Here is a 15,036-nt window from a genome sequence, read left to right as displayed (position 1 = left end):
CCCATCCCTGCCGCGAGGCCCGCAGTGCCGGCTTGACTTCACCTTGCTGAGCCTCGGTTTCCTCATCTGTAAAACAAGAACAATAACAGGCTGTTGTGAGCGTTAAAGGAGATGATGTATGTGAAGACAGCATAGGACATGATCATAGTAAGCACTCAGTGAACAATAACTATTGTTATTAAGCTCTGACTCCCCCCAGTCCTCCAGTGGAAAGTGGATTGGGCTCACATTCAGAGCTGGGCCCTGGCTGGGCAGGGAAGGGAGAAACGGAGATGGAGCAGGGGGCTGAAGAGGAGACTTGCTCCTGCCCTTGTAGAGCTCTCTGATGGGAGTGCTGGGACACATACAAAGACCAGAGATCTGGATATTAGAGCCTGCCAGGGGTACTAGAAAGGCATCACCTGGGTTCCAGCCTTGGCCCAGCCCTGGCTCAGCTGAGCCGTAAAACAAGGGGATTTGGTATCGCATCCTGGCTGGTTCTGGAGCTCCAGATGCTCTGATGTCTCCTCCTGATCTCAGCCAGACCGGGACAGGGTATTGGGGCGGGGATGTAAAGTTGGGAGAAGGCTTGTGTTAAGCAAGGGTTAGGAAGGTGTGGGTGAGGAGAAGGGGGAGGAGCCAGGCGGCCCACACACCTGTGGCTGAGAGTTGAGTGTTCGAGCACACATATGCATGCATGTGCACTTTGCCAGGCTGGAGTGAGTGGGTGGGAGGTGAGGGCAGTGAGATTGGGGAGGGGTGTCAAAAAGTGGGGCTAGATGGCTAGCCTGAGTTCGGTGGTAAGTGGGGAGCCACTGGACTTCCCCCTGAGTCCAGATCCCATGCTTCTCTCCCTGAGCTGCTCTGCCTTACAAGTGCATCTGCCTATCAGTGAAATGGGCATAAAGGCATCTGCCTCGTAAGAGAGTTAAATGAGGTAACACGTGCAAAGCATTTAGCGAAGTTCTTGGGTCCTGACAGGTTCTCAGTAAATTGCAGATCTTGTTGTGAGGATTACCACCTGGTCTGCTTCAGTCTGCTTGGGCTGACCCCAGATTTAGTACAGTTCCCTTCTTCCCTCCCTTCTCTCCTATGTCTTGCTCTTAATGGTGATAGTTTAAGGCCTCCTCTTTCAGGAAGCCCTCCTTGGATAAACCCAGCCCATTTTCCTGAGCCCCTCTCCTTCTCTCTCACTTATTATCTTTTCATTTCCTTTTAGCACATGATTGTTGAGCCAGGCATTGCGCTAAGCCCTACTGGGGATATGGAGACAAAAAAGACACTGGCCCGGGCCTTGGATCGGACAGCTTGGGCGGGGTGGTGGTGATGGAGACATATATTCACAAGTAACAGCAATACAAGGCAAATGGTGATATGGAATAATTTGAGCACAGAGCAGGGAGCAAAGGAATTGAGTGGTGATCAAGGAAGATGTTGGAGAGAAGATAGCATTGGGTCTGGTCTTGGAGGATAAATAAGCTCTTGATGGGTGGAGAAGCCAGGACAGCATTCCTGGCAAAGAGAACCGTATAAGAAAGGCCTGGGAGTGTACACCTGCACCGCTGACATTACAATAGGGCCGAGCTGAGGGCTCAGGGTAGGAGGGAGGGTGGAAAGTGGAGGCCCAGTTCCAGGAGCCCTTGAGTGCTGGCTGAGGGGTTTGTGCTTTATCCCGTGAGTAATGAGGAGATGCTGAAAGGTTTTGAGAAGAGGACTGATTACCCTTACTCGTGGATTAAAAAAAAAAAAATTCAAGTAATATGCATTCTAAAAAGATTAGAAAATTCAAACAAGCAAGCAAACGAAAACAAACCTCAAAGGCCATTTTAGGAAGCTATCTGTGGCAGTGTAGGCGTGGATCAGAAAGTTGAGAGAGTGGAAGCAGGAGGCGTGAGAAGAAGCCCAGGCCAGGAAACAGAGGGCCTGGGTTGGGGTGGTGGCAGTGAGATGGAGGCACGGGGGCAGGTGGAGAACGTTTCAGCATCTCTGGGATTCCGGACACGTTGACTGGGGTGGGCGGGGAGAGAGATTTGGGAGCTTGAGTTCTGGCTGGTGTGCCTGGTGGCATGGGGTCACTGGTCGAGGGAGGGGTGAGGGAGCAGACCACAGCAGCCTGCGTTTTCCTTGGGTGAGACGAGGCCAAACAGAAGGGCTAGTTGATTCCCTTCACCCAAGCCCAGGGTCTCTGGGCAGCAGAGATGGCCAAGCCTCACCTTGGGCTCAGCCCTGTCTCCCCAGTGTCTGACCCACTACCCCCATCTCCTCCAGGAGCGCCTGGCGGTCCTGGACAGTCAGGCTGGGCAGATCCGGTCCCAGGCTGTGCAAGAGTCAGAACGCCTAGCCCGGGATAAGAATGCCTCCCTGCAGCTGCTGCAGAAGGTAGCCCCAGTCAGGTTGGGCGGGGGATGAGGGCTGGCGAGGGGCTGGGGGAGTGGGAGGTGAGTGCAGAAGGGCTGGGGTGGAGACTGGCTAGCCAGGTGGGATCCCCGTTTACTTGGGGCCCCTTGACCCACTCCCACTCCTTTCTGATTCTGCTGCTTTGGCCTTGCAGGAGAAGGAGAAACTGGCTATGTTGGAAAGAAGATACCACTCCCTCACAGGGGGCAGGGCTTTCCCGAAGACCACGTCGACCCTCAAAGAGGTAACATGGTTGGTTTGGGCCCCAGCCTCAGGCCCAAGGGGTCTCCTGGGAGGCTCTGGAGCAACACATGGGGCCTTCACCCCAACGGCTGAGGTTGAATATGGGGGCATTTTCCTGAACTCGAGAAATTTGAGTAGGAATGGCTCTGAGGTCTGGGATTGGATCCTCTATGGCTACTGGCTGCTTCTTTTCAGCTGCCTTTCTGGGCCCCAGGAGCCCACTGATCTTATCATTTCGGGTGACTGAATACATCTGGGGGATTCAGGAGGCATGGGCGGGGAGGATGGCAGCTCAGAGGTTTGCTAAGGGCCAGGGCTGGGTGGGCTCAGCTCAAGGGGCAGCATAGGGATCTAGGGGTCCTGATCTTGGAGCTCCCTGGGCTTCTGCCTGGAACTAGGCTACAGGCTCAGAAGTGGGCCTTGGGGCTCGTTCTTTCCTGAGTCTTTGCATGCCTGGTGTGTGAGGCCCAACCAGGACATGCCGAGTTTCCTGCCTCACTGTGCAAACAATCTGGGCCTGGGGTGGCTGGGCTGAGTGTGAGGGGTGAGGCCCCTCACATGTACCCTCTCTGTAGGCTGAACTGCTCATCTCCGAGTCCTCAGAGGTGGGGCTGGGGATGGCGGCTCTGGGTCCCTTCCCAGGGTCTTCTCAGGCTGGGGCCTCCTCTGGTCCCTTAACCCCACCTGCTTCCACTCAGCTCTGCCCCAAAGCACAAGAGGTAATCACAGCTAACTGCCTGCTCTGCTGTACTCACTGCCTGTCTGCCTGCTTGCTGAGCTTCTGCGCTCAGCTCCTCCCAATGGCCCAGCTGAAGGGCGTGTGGCAGTAATCCTTTGTCTGGCCAGAGTTTGTTGTTCCATAGGTGCCTGGGCAGTCCATGCAAAATCAGAGCATCAATTTGCATATAAATTTGCATATATTCTGCATGCCATCCATCCGTTCTCACAACACACTGGACCTGCTAGCTCATTTTCCTTTTCTGTGACCCCTGGAGGACGGTCCCCCTCTGGAGCTAGGTCAGGTTGGGCTCCCCTGGATAGGGCAGGCTTAGGATCCTGTACTTTGATTCTGCATGCATTCTGGATGTCTACCATGTCCCCAACACCTAGATAAGCTCAGAATTCTAAGGATTTGCTCAGAGAATACAACAGTCCCTGTCTTCCCAACCCACAATCTGGTGTGTGAGCATCTTTCCAAGTCCTAACCTTCGGGCAGTGGGCTGGTTTTTGTCTCTGGGCTTTTAGCTAGTCCCTGCTAAGGCCTCTTTCTCAGGGCCTGTCTTGCTCAGGCTCTGGTGGTGCCTCCAGTTCCTGTTCCTTCCAGCTCCTGCTCCAGCAGATGGGGTGTGAGGGGACCCATGGGAATGCTGTGACTGGCGCTCGGTGATACATGTGTGTGCCTCATTGGGGAGGCCCAAGGTGTCGGAGACAGAAAGGCTCTCTGGGAGGTGGGTCCTGGTCCCTGGTGGACTCTTGGAAGACCTTCCTCGGGCTCCTTCACCTGCCCCTAGCCCAGGGCAAACCCAGGAATGGGCTTTCAGGGTCTGCCAGTGGCAGGGCCCGGATGCCAAGGCGGCCTCAAGAGTGAAGGTTAAGAAGAGCCTTCAGACAGTCAGTTCTGTCGGCCCTCTTCTGCCCCCCACCCCACTGCCCGGCAGCCAGCTGAGGCCACAGTGGGCAGCTGAGCTCCCCACGCACGCCTGCTCTGGATTTTGTATTGAATGGAGTGATGGCCCTTTGACATGGAGTGTGGATGTCAGGTACCTGGTTGAATCCTGTTAACCTGTTCTCTGCCCACCCTTCCCCCTCCCACTGGGCACCCTAGGAGTATGTGAGCCTGGCAGAGGTTCTCCAGCTGTGCTCCTGCTTGGACCCCTATGCTTCTGCCACCTCCCCCAGCGCGCTCGCCCAGCCCCTGCCTGACAGTGAGGTACCAGCCACCGAGTGAGCCCACCTATGCCCAAGGGCCTCCTCATGGATGCCCTCGATTGCCCCTCAGGCCTGGGTTGGGGGGGCAGCAGGGTCCGTCTTCAGCAGTGAGGGAGAAGGGCAGCTGGCGTCAGGGGGCTTGGGAGTGGTTCCCTCTCTTGCCTGGGTCTTCGGGATCTTCCTTCAGCTCCTGAGGGCTCAAGGAGGGGAGGCTTCTGCTCTAGCGTGAGGGCATCCTGCGGAGAGGACCCTGGCTTTCCCGGGCTCTACAAGCCTACTCTGCTCTGTGTGTCCTCCTCTTACCCTTCCCTTGCCCGTGGGCAGGGGCATCTCTTGGGTTCCCGTCCCATTAACCTCTTGTATTCCCTCCTGTGTCTGGCCTTCCCCCAAGTACGTGACGCTTGAGCAGCTAAAGGCCATGTGGGGCACCTCGCCTGTGCCCGCAGCACCCACGCCAGGCCTGCCTCCCTGGGCCCCTGCCTCCCAGGACCTGGTTCCCACCACCTGCCTTCTTCCCGCACTGCCCTCTTCCTCCTCCTTCGCTTCTATCCCGCCTTCAGCGCAGGTTGGTGGTCTGTGTGTTCTTGCCACCCGCAGCCCACTAGCGGCGTGGCTCTGTCTGTGTGTGCTTTGCCCGTGCGCAGTGGCATCTCAGCCCTCAGCCGGCCCCCGGGGGGGGAGCGCTGCCTGCTGGGGGTGGGGGGTGGGGGGGCGGTGCTCCGGCTGGCCGGCATCGTGGTTGGCGCAGCACGTGTCTGTGGTCTGGGAGTTGTGCCCTGTTTCTCTTTGCCCCCTTAGCACGTTCGCGGCAACTGTTTTCTCACTGTTTTCTCTTCTCTTTACGCTCTCCTTTCTCCCTTCCTTCGTTCCTGTTCTCCCTTCCTGTCTGTTTCCCTGATAATGGTCTTCCTTTACCCTTCCTCCAACCTTCCCCTTTCTTTGCCCTTTTCTTCCTTTTTCCTCCCCTTTCCTTTCCCCTCACTCCTTGACCTTTCCTCTCCATCCTTCCCCTCCTGTCCCCTGTCCTCCTCCCCATGCCCCCTCCAGATGGAGAAGCTGCTGCTCCCTGCTGTAGACTTAGAGCAGTGGTACCAGGAGCTGATGGCCGGGCTGGGGACTGGCCCCGCTGCAGCCTCCCCTCGTTCCTCCCCCCCGCCTCTGCCCGCCAAAGCTTCCCGTCAGCTGCAGGTAACCCCTCCTTGCCGATCCATCAACCCCACAGTGCTGCCTTAGGTGGTGGGGGGTTAATCCAGCCCGGGGCAACAGGGGCCTCTGGACCCTGAGAGGGGAGTGAGAGTCTCCTCTTGGGCAGCCATCCTGGCACTCCGGGTGTGGAGGGCCAACCTCCTGAGTCCGAGGCTCGACATGCTTGGCTGTCCAATGCAAGGAGGCTCGGGAGCGGCGGTGCCTCACGCTGTCCTCGGTGGCCCTCACCCCCGGAGCTTCTCACTCGGTCTTGGCCTGACGCACTCTTGAGCCAGTTGTCTCTGGAACTTGTGTGTCCTAGGAGAGTTGCCAGTATTTTGTTCTCCTGGTCTCCCCAGGGGTGACACTTGGAGGACAGAATGGGACAAAGGCTCTGAAGTGATGCCCAAGACTCCTAGTTGCCATTGGGGGCATGGCCCTGCTTGAGCCTGCGGCAAGCTGCTGCCCTCGGGGTGTGGGAAGAGTATTTGGGCAGCCTTCTGCCCCAAGTGTTGCTCCACTGACCGGCTGGAGGGCCTGAACCCCCCTACCCCGCAATGCCCCATTCAAGATTCATTCTTTGAGGGAAGACATTGCATCTCTAAGACTGTGATCTCAGCTAAAATTCTGTGTTTCCTTTGGGAGTAGTTTGTGTGACATTTCTATTTTGTGCCCAGCTGGTTTGAGATTTTTACATGTTTTGATTCATTTAATCACTACCACAGGCCTTTGAGGTAGATGACGATAACTCTCGTTTTGCAGATCAAACACTGGGGCCCCAGAGAAGATAAGTAATCTCTCCGAGGTCGCACAACTAGGAAGCAGCAGAGGCTACGCTGAGGGCCAGGGCTCTTGACTCCAAAGACCATATTCACCAAACATTAGTGCTGTGAGGGAGCTTGGCGATTATTTAGTCTAGCCCTACCCCCTCCTTTTGCAGATAAGGAAGCCAAGGCCCAGAGTGGGGAGGTGCGGCCCAAGGTCACAGCCCCTTAGCAGCAGAGCTGGGACCAGAGGGAGCGCCGGCCTCCAGTCAGTCTCCTGTACAGCTCTGCCCGTTGGTGTTAACTCCTCCCATGGGTTGACTTACAAGGTCCTTTCTAAGATGCAGGGTTGGACCAGGGATTGGCCCAAGGAGGAGCAGCCTGGAAAGGAGGCTTGGCAGCTGCCAATAACATCTGTCCATTGGGCTGGCCCAGGAGGCTCAGTGCTGTTGTCAGCTAGAGACAGAGGCCTCGGGTGCTGGGGCGGTACCTTGGATCACAGCCAGCCTAGATGCCATGGGGATGGTGGGGGAGCCGGGGGTACCAGACAGTGTCTCTTCCCTCCAGGTTTACTGCTCCAAGATGGATGGTGAGGCCACTAGCCCCTTGCCCGGGACCCGCAGTGGCCCCCTCCCCTCTTCCTCTGGCTCTTCCTCCTCCTCCTCCCAGCTCAGCGTGGCTACCTTGGGCCGTAGCCCCTCCCCAAAGGTCTGAAGACAGTGGGAGGGCTGTGTGCGTGGCAGGGTGGTGATGGTGGGGGATGGAGACAGCCACACTGGAGAGAGGTCACAGCCTCCCATGAGAGCCTTGAGGGTGGGGGGAGGTGCCTTCTGAGCCTCGGGCCCCAATGCTCTGTTTCCCTCTGCAGAGCACTCTACTCGCCCAGAATGGCACAAGCAGCCTTCCTCGCAACCTGGCAGCCACGCTGCAGGACATTGAGACCAAGCGCCAGCTGGCCCTCCAGCAGAAGGGTGAGTGGCTGCAATGCCAGCCCACCTGCTCTCCTGGGGGCCCTGGACATCTGCCACGCATTCCCCACCCTACCTCATCCATGCCCACGCCTTTCCCAGGATGTTTTTCCTTTAATTGGGATCTAGGCAAGAGCAAAAATGATTTGGATTAGGTACCTAAAGAAGAGATTCCTGGTTATTTATCAAAAGACTAAGGGCAGGGGACTAAGGGTCTGCGGGGGTGGGGTGGGGTGGGGTGGTGGTGGCTGTGAGATCTTTCCTAGAGACCGCAGCAAATAAGGGAAATGCTTGTTGACCTGAGTAGAGATAGACCTTATCCTGTCTGGAGGCAGGGGGTTGGACTTGATGACCTCCACGAATGCTTCCCTAAGATATTGTCTCTAGGGACCCAGGAGTCCTGGTTGCTCGTGTGCGTTTTGTTTGTTTTGAAAGTCCAAGTCCTTGCCTTTCTCCCCTCTCATCCCCTCTGTGTCTCTACCCGGGGCCCCCCTACCAGTCGAGTCGCTTCCTGCCGAGCCCCTCCCAACTGACGACCCAGCAGGTAGAGCGTTGGTCATTGAGGGCATTGCTTTGGCCAGGCAGCCCCTGCCCGGGCATCCGCATGATGTATTCTGCCCAGGCCCCCACTGCCCGCAGGCAGACTCCCAGGCTGAGTTGGGTTGGGGTGTTGGGCTGGCCTCACCCCGCCAGATGAGCTCTCTCCTGCCTCAGCTGTGCTCCGCCTCGTCTCCCCTTCCTCCTTTCCTGCCACTGGCACTCCTGCTTCTGCATCGCCGCGGGGTCTGCATTGATGTGGGTGCTCGTGGGGCTCCCAGCACCTCTTCCTTCACCCTTCCGCAGCAGCAGGGTGGGTGCATGTGCCCTGCCCACCTATTCAGGCCTTGGTTGTGAGCTGGAGCCACCTGGCCGTCGTGCTGCCGGGGCCCCACCTGGGCAGGTTCGGTGCCGCGTGTGGGCTCAGGACACGGTAGGAGCGCTGAAGTCAGGCTGCACGGCTGTGGCCAGTTGTGCAGGTGACGGAGCGTTGCCAGGGCAGCCGGACCTGGAGCTGCGGGGGCTTCAGGGAAGCTGGTGGGGGGCAAGGGGGCTGCCCCGTGTTACCTTCTCCCCGCTCGCCTCCTCCCTCCGTCTGTGATGCGGCCGGCGTCCTCCCTGGGGAGGTGGGGTGCCCACCGTGACTCCCGCCTGTCGCTCCTGCAGGGCAGCAGGTGATTGAGGAGCAGCGGCGGCGGCTGGCTGAGCTGAAGCAGAAGGCGGCAGCCGAGGCGCAGTGCCAGTGGGACGCCCTGCACGGGGCCGCACCCTTCCCGGCCGGGCCCTCGGGCTGCCCGCAGCTCCTGCGTCACTCCATCCTGCACCACCTGCCGGCGTCCAGGGAGCGAGGGGAGGAGGGCGAGCACGCCTACGACACGCTGAGCCTGGAGAGCTCAGACAGCATGGAGACCAGCATCTCTACGGGGGGCAACTCGGCCTGCTCCCCCGACACCATGTCCAGGTACCCGCACCCCGGCCGCCGCCCGACGGCCCGCTGCCGTCCTGCCCACACCAGGGCCGCCGCCTCCACCGCGTGCCTCCTCCCCTTGCCTCCCCAGTGCCAGCGGCCTGGATGTGGGGAAGACGGAAGAAATGGAGAAGATGCTGAAAGACGCCCATGCGGAGAAGAGCCGGCTCATGGAGTCGAGGGTGAGGCAGATCTGGGCCACGGGGGGCCGGGGGAGGCGCGAGGCCCCGGGGCTGCCCTCCGCCCGCCAAGGGCCTCCGCTCCTCCCCAGGCCCCTTCACCCACGTTGTCCTCGCAGCAGTCCCTTGAGGAAGAGTGTTTTCAAAGGCTGTGTTCCTCAAGTGGGGGATGCGGAGGCTTGGCGAGATGACCAGTTTCACAGCTCTTAGGAAAAGGGGAGGCATCACCCAGTGTCCAACGGTGAATTTCCCGTATGGGAGCTTCCAGTCTTTGTGTGTTCACCTCTTTGGATGTTTGGCCACCACAGAAATTTTGATTCCTGTCTACCTGAGTGCCAGGTCACTCCTCTTGGGGATGGCTAGGAACTGGTGTTGAAGGATGGGGACAGAGAGAAGGCAGATGTCCAAGCCAGAGCAGAGGTGTTGGCTGCGGGGACCTCACGTTGCCTACCGATGGGTCTGGGACACAGCAGAGGGGCCAGGGGTTCATTGTGGCCACAGCCAGGTGGAGGAAACTGTGCCTGGGGAGGAGGTGAAATAGAGAATCCGTCTCTATCATCCGGGCATTCTGCATGTCTGGAGTTAAAAGTGGGACCCGGGGAGCAGAAGATCAACCAGAAAAGAAGGCCTCTTAGTCTTATTTACTTCAGAGGAGGGCAGATTTACAAACATCTCTCAACAAATGGAGAAAAAGGAGGTTCTGCTAAGTTTTGAGCTGGGAAGAAATGACAGAGGGGAGTTAATAATATGAAGGTTGTTATCATTGATGAAGACATATAAAACATCACCCACATGCTGTGTATTTAATGATTTGCTTTAATGACTGAAAATCTTTTGATAATGGCTTTCATAAGTTCATTTTTTTCCCATAAAATCTAAAGTTCAAACATAAATGTTTCTCATTTGGAGTTTCAGAGGGCCTTCACTTATCGATTAGGTTGTTTAGACAATCCATGTCCTAGGAATTCAGATAAAATTATAAAAGCCCCGTTTTTTTTATTGAGTGCTTCCTTCCTGCCAGAGTTAGTGATGGGCATTTATTCACATGATCTCATTTAATTTTCGCTACAATCCCAGGAGTAGGCACTCTTGGCCCCATTTTACAGATGAGGCAACTGAGGCTTAGGGAGTTTGTCAGGGTCCAGAGCTCATAGTGGTGGTAGAGCCAGGATTTGAAGCCAGGTTGGTCTCACTTTAAGGCATTTACCCTTGTCAGCCAGGTCCTTAGAGAGGGTGGGCTTGGAGGATGACGGCCCCTCATGCCAAACTGCCCTCTGAGGTGGGTGCCTCCTGTGGCTCTGCCCCGGCCTGAGGAGGGGTGGCAGGGACTTGGGGGGGAAGAGGGCAGTGGTGGGCACTGAGCCCTGGCTTTGGGGGCAGGAGCGGGAGATGGAGCTGAGGCGGCAGGCCCTGGAGGAGGAGCGGAGGCGGCGGGAGCAGGTGGAACGGAGGCTGCAGGGCGAGAGCGCCCGGAGGCATCAGCTCGTGGAGAAGGAGGTCAAGATGCGGGAGAAACAGTTCTCGCAGGTGAGTGGGTGGTGGGCTTAAGGGTAGGGCTGACGAGGGGTCGGGATATCCCAGGGTCCTAACCCTGCTACAGGGACCCACTGTGTGTGTCTGTGTGTGTGTGAGTGTGAGAGAAGAGGGTCTGGACAGGCCTTCCAGTGATCGGAGCTGAGTCAGAATCAGGGTGGCTACCCTTGGCCTCTCGCAGGGGCCTCACCTCTGCCTCGTGAGTCTGCACTGCACCTCCCTCCCGGTCCCTGATGCCCTCCTGCTTCTGGTGCTTTGTGGCTGTCCTAGCCTCACTCCACCAGACCTTTTGGCTCTAGGCCCCACCACCAGCAGCTGGCCTCACTCTGACTTTCGGTTTACATCTCCAAAAGAGAATATAGTAGTTTCTCCTTGGGACAAGAATCCATCCTTACACAAAAGCCAACCCTGGGCTTTTTCCTTATACAGGAGACTTGAGCAGAGCAGTTGAAGGGAGAGGGAGAAATTAGGTTGGGCAGGGAAATCGACTCGTGTGTCTGGTCCCAGACCCTGGGCCCCTGGGAGAACCTGTGAGATTCAGACAGGTTGTCCCTTCCTCTGGGGGTTTCCATAGGCCTCCCCAGCGTGGAGGTCCTACCCAGCAGTGATTGGCGATCATAGCTCCATGATTTCCTAATGATGCTGCAACATGAATTCTAAGGGGTAGGTTGGCTCGGGAATTTAGAAATAATTAAGAAACCCTGTGTGTGAGTTTTATCTCTGTGCTTGGAATCTTTTGCTAAATGCCTAGTTCCCCTTTCCTGTGTCTGTCAGTGGTCTCTTTGGGACTCTCTTCTCTAGCCCCTGCGCTGGGGCTCAGGAATGGCTGCAGGGGCCACCAGCTTTGAGGAGGTGGATGGAGTCAGCTCATCTTTGGGGCACCTCCGGGAAGTTGAGCGTTTTGTTTCTTCTTTTTTTAAAAATAAATTTATTTTTATTTGTTTATTTTTGGCTGCATTGGGTCTTCGTTGCTGTGTGCGGGCTTTCTCTAGTTGTGGCGAGCGGGGGTTGCTCAGCAGTTGTGGCGCAGGGGCTTAGCTGCTCCGCAGCATGTGGGATCCTCCTGGGCCAGGGCTCGAACCCATGTCCCCCGCATTGGCAGGCAGATTCCTAACCACTGCGCCACCAGGGAAGTCCCTGTTTCTTCTTTAAATAATTTGTAATGTTTCCTTTTCATGTCATTCTAACATTCTTCCTCGAAATAAAGAGGAGAAAAAAATTCCAGTTGACTGAGAATTCTAGTTAAGTATCAGAAATTTTGAGGTGGAACAGACCTTAGAGATTCTCTAGTTCAAAGCCCTTGTTTACATATAAGGAGACGGAGGCCCAGAGAGGGACTGTGACCCAAACAAGGCCCCACAGGAAGTTAGAGACCAGGCTTCTTCTTTTTTTTTTTTTTTTGTGGTACATGGGCCTCTCACCGTTGTGGCTTCTCCTGTTGCGGAGCAAAGGCTCCGGACACGCAGGCTCAGCGGCCGTGGCTCATGGGCCCAGCCGCTCCGCGGCATGTGGGATCTTCCCGGACCGGGGCACGAACCCGTGTCCTCTGCATAGACAGGCGGACTCTCAACCACTGTGCCACCAGGGAAGCCCCCAAGACCAGACTTCTTATTGGGCTTCTCTTCCAAGAGCATGTTCACATCTGGTCCTTTGCTTTGTTCCATTCAGCCCAGGTGGGAGAGGAGGGACAGGGACAGGACAGGGACAACCGTGTCTGGGAAACTGAGGCGTAGAGCCGTTCACCAGTTTGCCCAGACCTGGGTGGAGTCAGCACAGGCGTGCCAGGTCCCTACTTTGGCCAAAGCCCCATGAAACCAGAGTGACAGCCAGGAGGGTGGGGAGGGAGTGATGGCAGGCTTTCGGGGGTTCGGGACTGAAGCCAAGGGGCCCGGGCAAGGGAATGACAGGGGAAGAGAGGGGCCCCTACTGATCCTATCCTCTGCTCCCAGGCACGACCCCTGACCCGCTACCTGCCGATCCGGAAGGAGGACTTTGACCTGAAGACCCACATTGAGTCCTCAGGCCACGGTGTGGATACCTGCCTGCACGTGGTGCTCAGCAGCAAGGTACAGGCATGCGTGGCCCCGGGGCACGGGGTGGGTGTCGTGGTGGGGACCCCATGTTCAGAGGCACCTCCTGGGTCCTCGGAATAGTGGCCTTAGTTCCTTCCCTAACACCAGCGGTCTCTGTCCCAGGACCAGGTGTGCTGGCCTGAAGAGATATTGGGGACAGCCCCCCCACAAATACAGGCCCAGGCGATGGCACTGACATTGCTGCTCAGGGAATAAAGGTTTAGGGGCAGCACATTTGGGTCTTTCCTCACCCCTGCATTCCACCAGGTCTGCCGTGGCTACTTGGTCAAGATGGGGGGCAAGATTAAATCGTGGAGGAAGCGCTGGTTTGTCTTCGATCGACTCAAGCGCACCCTTTCCTATTATGTGGGTGAGTTCCCCCAAGACTGCCCCGGAGCCAGGACCCCTGGGCTTTGTCCCTCAGGACAGCGGGTCTTCTGGAAGCTTCCAAGTGGGGTCCAGCGGCTTGGGCTGGGTCTTGTCCTCCCCTCTCTGAAAATGTACAGAGTACGCCTGGTTAGCCTCCTTTGATTTGTTCACTCATTCATTTTTTCAGCAGCGTTACTGAGCATCTAATAAGTTATAGGCACTATTCTAGGCTCTGGTGATAAGCAAGGCGGCCACAGCTCTCTCTCCCTTGCAGCCTTTTGTCAGGGAGGCAGATAGTGAACAAAGAATGATGGGAGTGCTGTAGTGGACCCCAGATGCTGTGGGCGCATGGAGTCCTGTGGATTCCCCTCTGGCAAGTTCCTGTAAAGGCACCAGCACAAGCAGCTGAGCAGTGCCCGGGACGCTCAGGGCAGCCCTGAGGACAGCCCCCTGGCCCATCCTGCTCCCTCAGCCCTCTGCATCCAGCCTCCAGCTTAGTTTCCCATCCCTGGAATTCCCTCTGGACAGTTCCCACGTGGAGCGTGGGATGCTGTATCATATCCTAGTCAGGATAGGCTAGGCTGCGCTGTGGAAGCAACCTGTCCTAAGATCCCAGTGGCTCAAAACCCGCGTTTTCCTACTTACTCCTGGTACGTGTCCTTGTATGTCGTGGGTTGGCGGGGGCTCTGCTCTGTGTCAGCGTTCTCTTTGCTTCAGAGCATGCCTTTCTAGAACGTTGCTGGCTGCAGTGGCAGAGGGTAAAGAAAAGCCTGATTGGGTTCGCACTGGCGTCAAATGCCCCAGCTGGGGTATGTCCCCAAGTCACTAGTGGGTCTGTTCAGCCAGTCACCCGGCCCCACCCAACCACAAAGCCGGGAGGAGCGGTCCTGCTGGGAGCCTGGAAGGAGAGGGCCGGAGGGTTTGGCGCTGGAGTCGCTCAGGCCTGGAGCACCCTGCTTCCCCCCTGACCTGGTCCCCAACCAAGTGCCATCCCTGCCAAGAAGCCCTCCCTGGTCACCTGGGCCCTGGGTACGGGGAGGCAGAGACACGCGTGTCCCCATGTTTCCACCTAGGCTGGGAAGGGACTTTGTCAGGATTGAGAGGAACAGGCCCAGGAGGACAACTCCATCTCAGGCACGTTGAGGTTGAAGTGCCCCTGGGGCATCTAGGGTTACGAGAAAGGTCAGGGTTAGAGGCAGAGTGAAAGTCGAAGCTGTTGGAATGATAATAATAACGCTAATACTAATGATAGCAGATCATACTTGCTGAACACTTGTATGAGCCAGATGCCATGCTAAGCACTCTACGTGCCTCATCTCATTTAATCTTCACAGTGATCTTGTGAGGGTAGCACTGTTTTTACACTCATTTTACAGATGAGGAAAATCAGGCACAGAGAGGTTAAGTAACTTGCCCAAGGTCTCTCAGCTGCTAAGAGGCAGAGCTAAGGCTGATCTTGGGCAATTAGACTTTAGAGCAGAGAAGAGGGAGAAACAGAGCTGCACTCTGGGGCAGGTCCACCCTTGTGAGGAAGGAGGCACCAGCAAAGCGAAAGGGGCAGGAGGCAGGAAGCCACATGCCAGGTGCTGGGCTGGCGCTTGGCGCATGTGACCTTCCTTAATGTCTGTGAAACAAAAGGAGACCCAATCAGACAGGGGAGGCGGGGGAGGGCAGGGCGGAAATGGAGAAGGAAGCCAGCCAAGGGAGCAGACATGTGCAAGCAGGGGGTGTCACCAGCGATGATGGATGCTGCAGAAAGGCCAGGAGTAATGTGGACCCAAAGGCCACTTGATTCAGGGGTTGGATCTTGACGAGAGAATGGTTTCCACCACGTACCGGGGTGGGAGCCAGATTGCACGCGATCCATCAAGGGTAGGTGGGAGGTAAGGAAGCAGAGGCAGGAATGTGGCACTC

At 56.9% G+C, this 15,036-nt stretch overlaps 1 protein-coding gene across 3 annotated transcripts in view; it reads left to right on the top strand.

Annotated features, from left to right (window-relative positions):
- PHLDB1 (pleckstrin homology like domain family B member 1) overlaps positions 1–15,036 on the top strand; it is a 46,665-nt gene that overhangs the window by 25,663 nt on the left and 5,966 nt on the right. For 2 of the 3 annotated variants that reach the window (XM_007456304.1, XM_007456305.1), the window contains 10 exons: positions 2,248–2,358; positions 2,531–2,620; positions 5,596–5,736; positions 7,065–7,205; positions 7,366–7,468; positions 8,669–8,963; positions 9,061–9,151; positions 10,529–10,675; positions 12,631–12,747; positions 13,021–13,123. In XM_007456304.1, the coding sequence (XP_007456366.1) occupies positions 2,248–2,358; positions 2,531–2,620; positions 5,596–5,736; positions 7,065–7,205; positions 7,366–7,468; positions 8,669–8,963; positions 9,061–9,151; positions 10,529–10,675; positions 12,631–12,747; positions 13,021–13,123 (1,339 nt within the window). The remainder of the gene's footprint in view (positions 1–2,247; positions 2,359–2,530; positions 2,621–5,595; positions 5,737–7,064; positions 7,206–7,365; positions 7,469–8,668; positions 8,964–9,060; positions 9,152–10,528; positions 10,676–12,630; positions 12,748–13,020; positions 13,124–15,036) is intronic. The other variant, XM_007456306.1, reaches the window with a different exon arrangement.

Source organism: Lipotes vexillifer, unplaced genomic scaffold (genome assembly GCF_000442215.2).
Source record: "Lipotes vexillifer unplaced genomic scaffold, Lipotes_vexillifer_v1.1 scaffold753, whole genome shotgun sequence".
Taxonomy (NCBI): Eukaryota; Metazoa; Chordata; class Mammalia; order Artiodactyla; family Lipotidae; genus Lipotes; species Lipotes vexillifer.
Note: the sequence above shows the minus strand (reverse complement) of the source record. Positions and strands in the feature narration are given on the sequence as shown.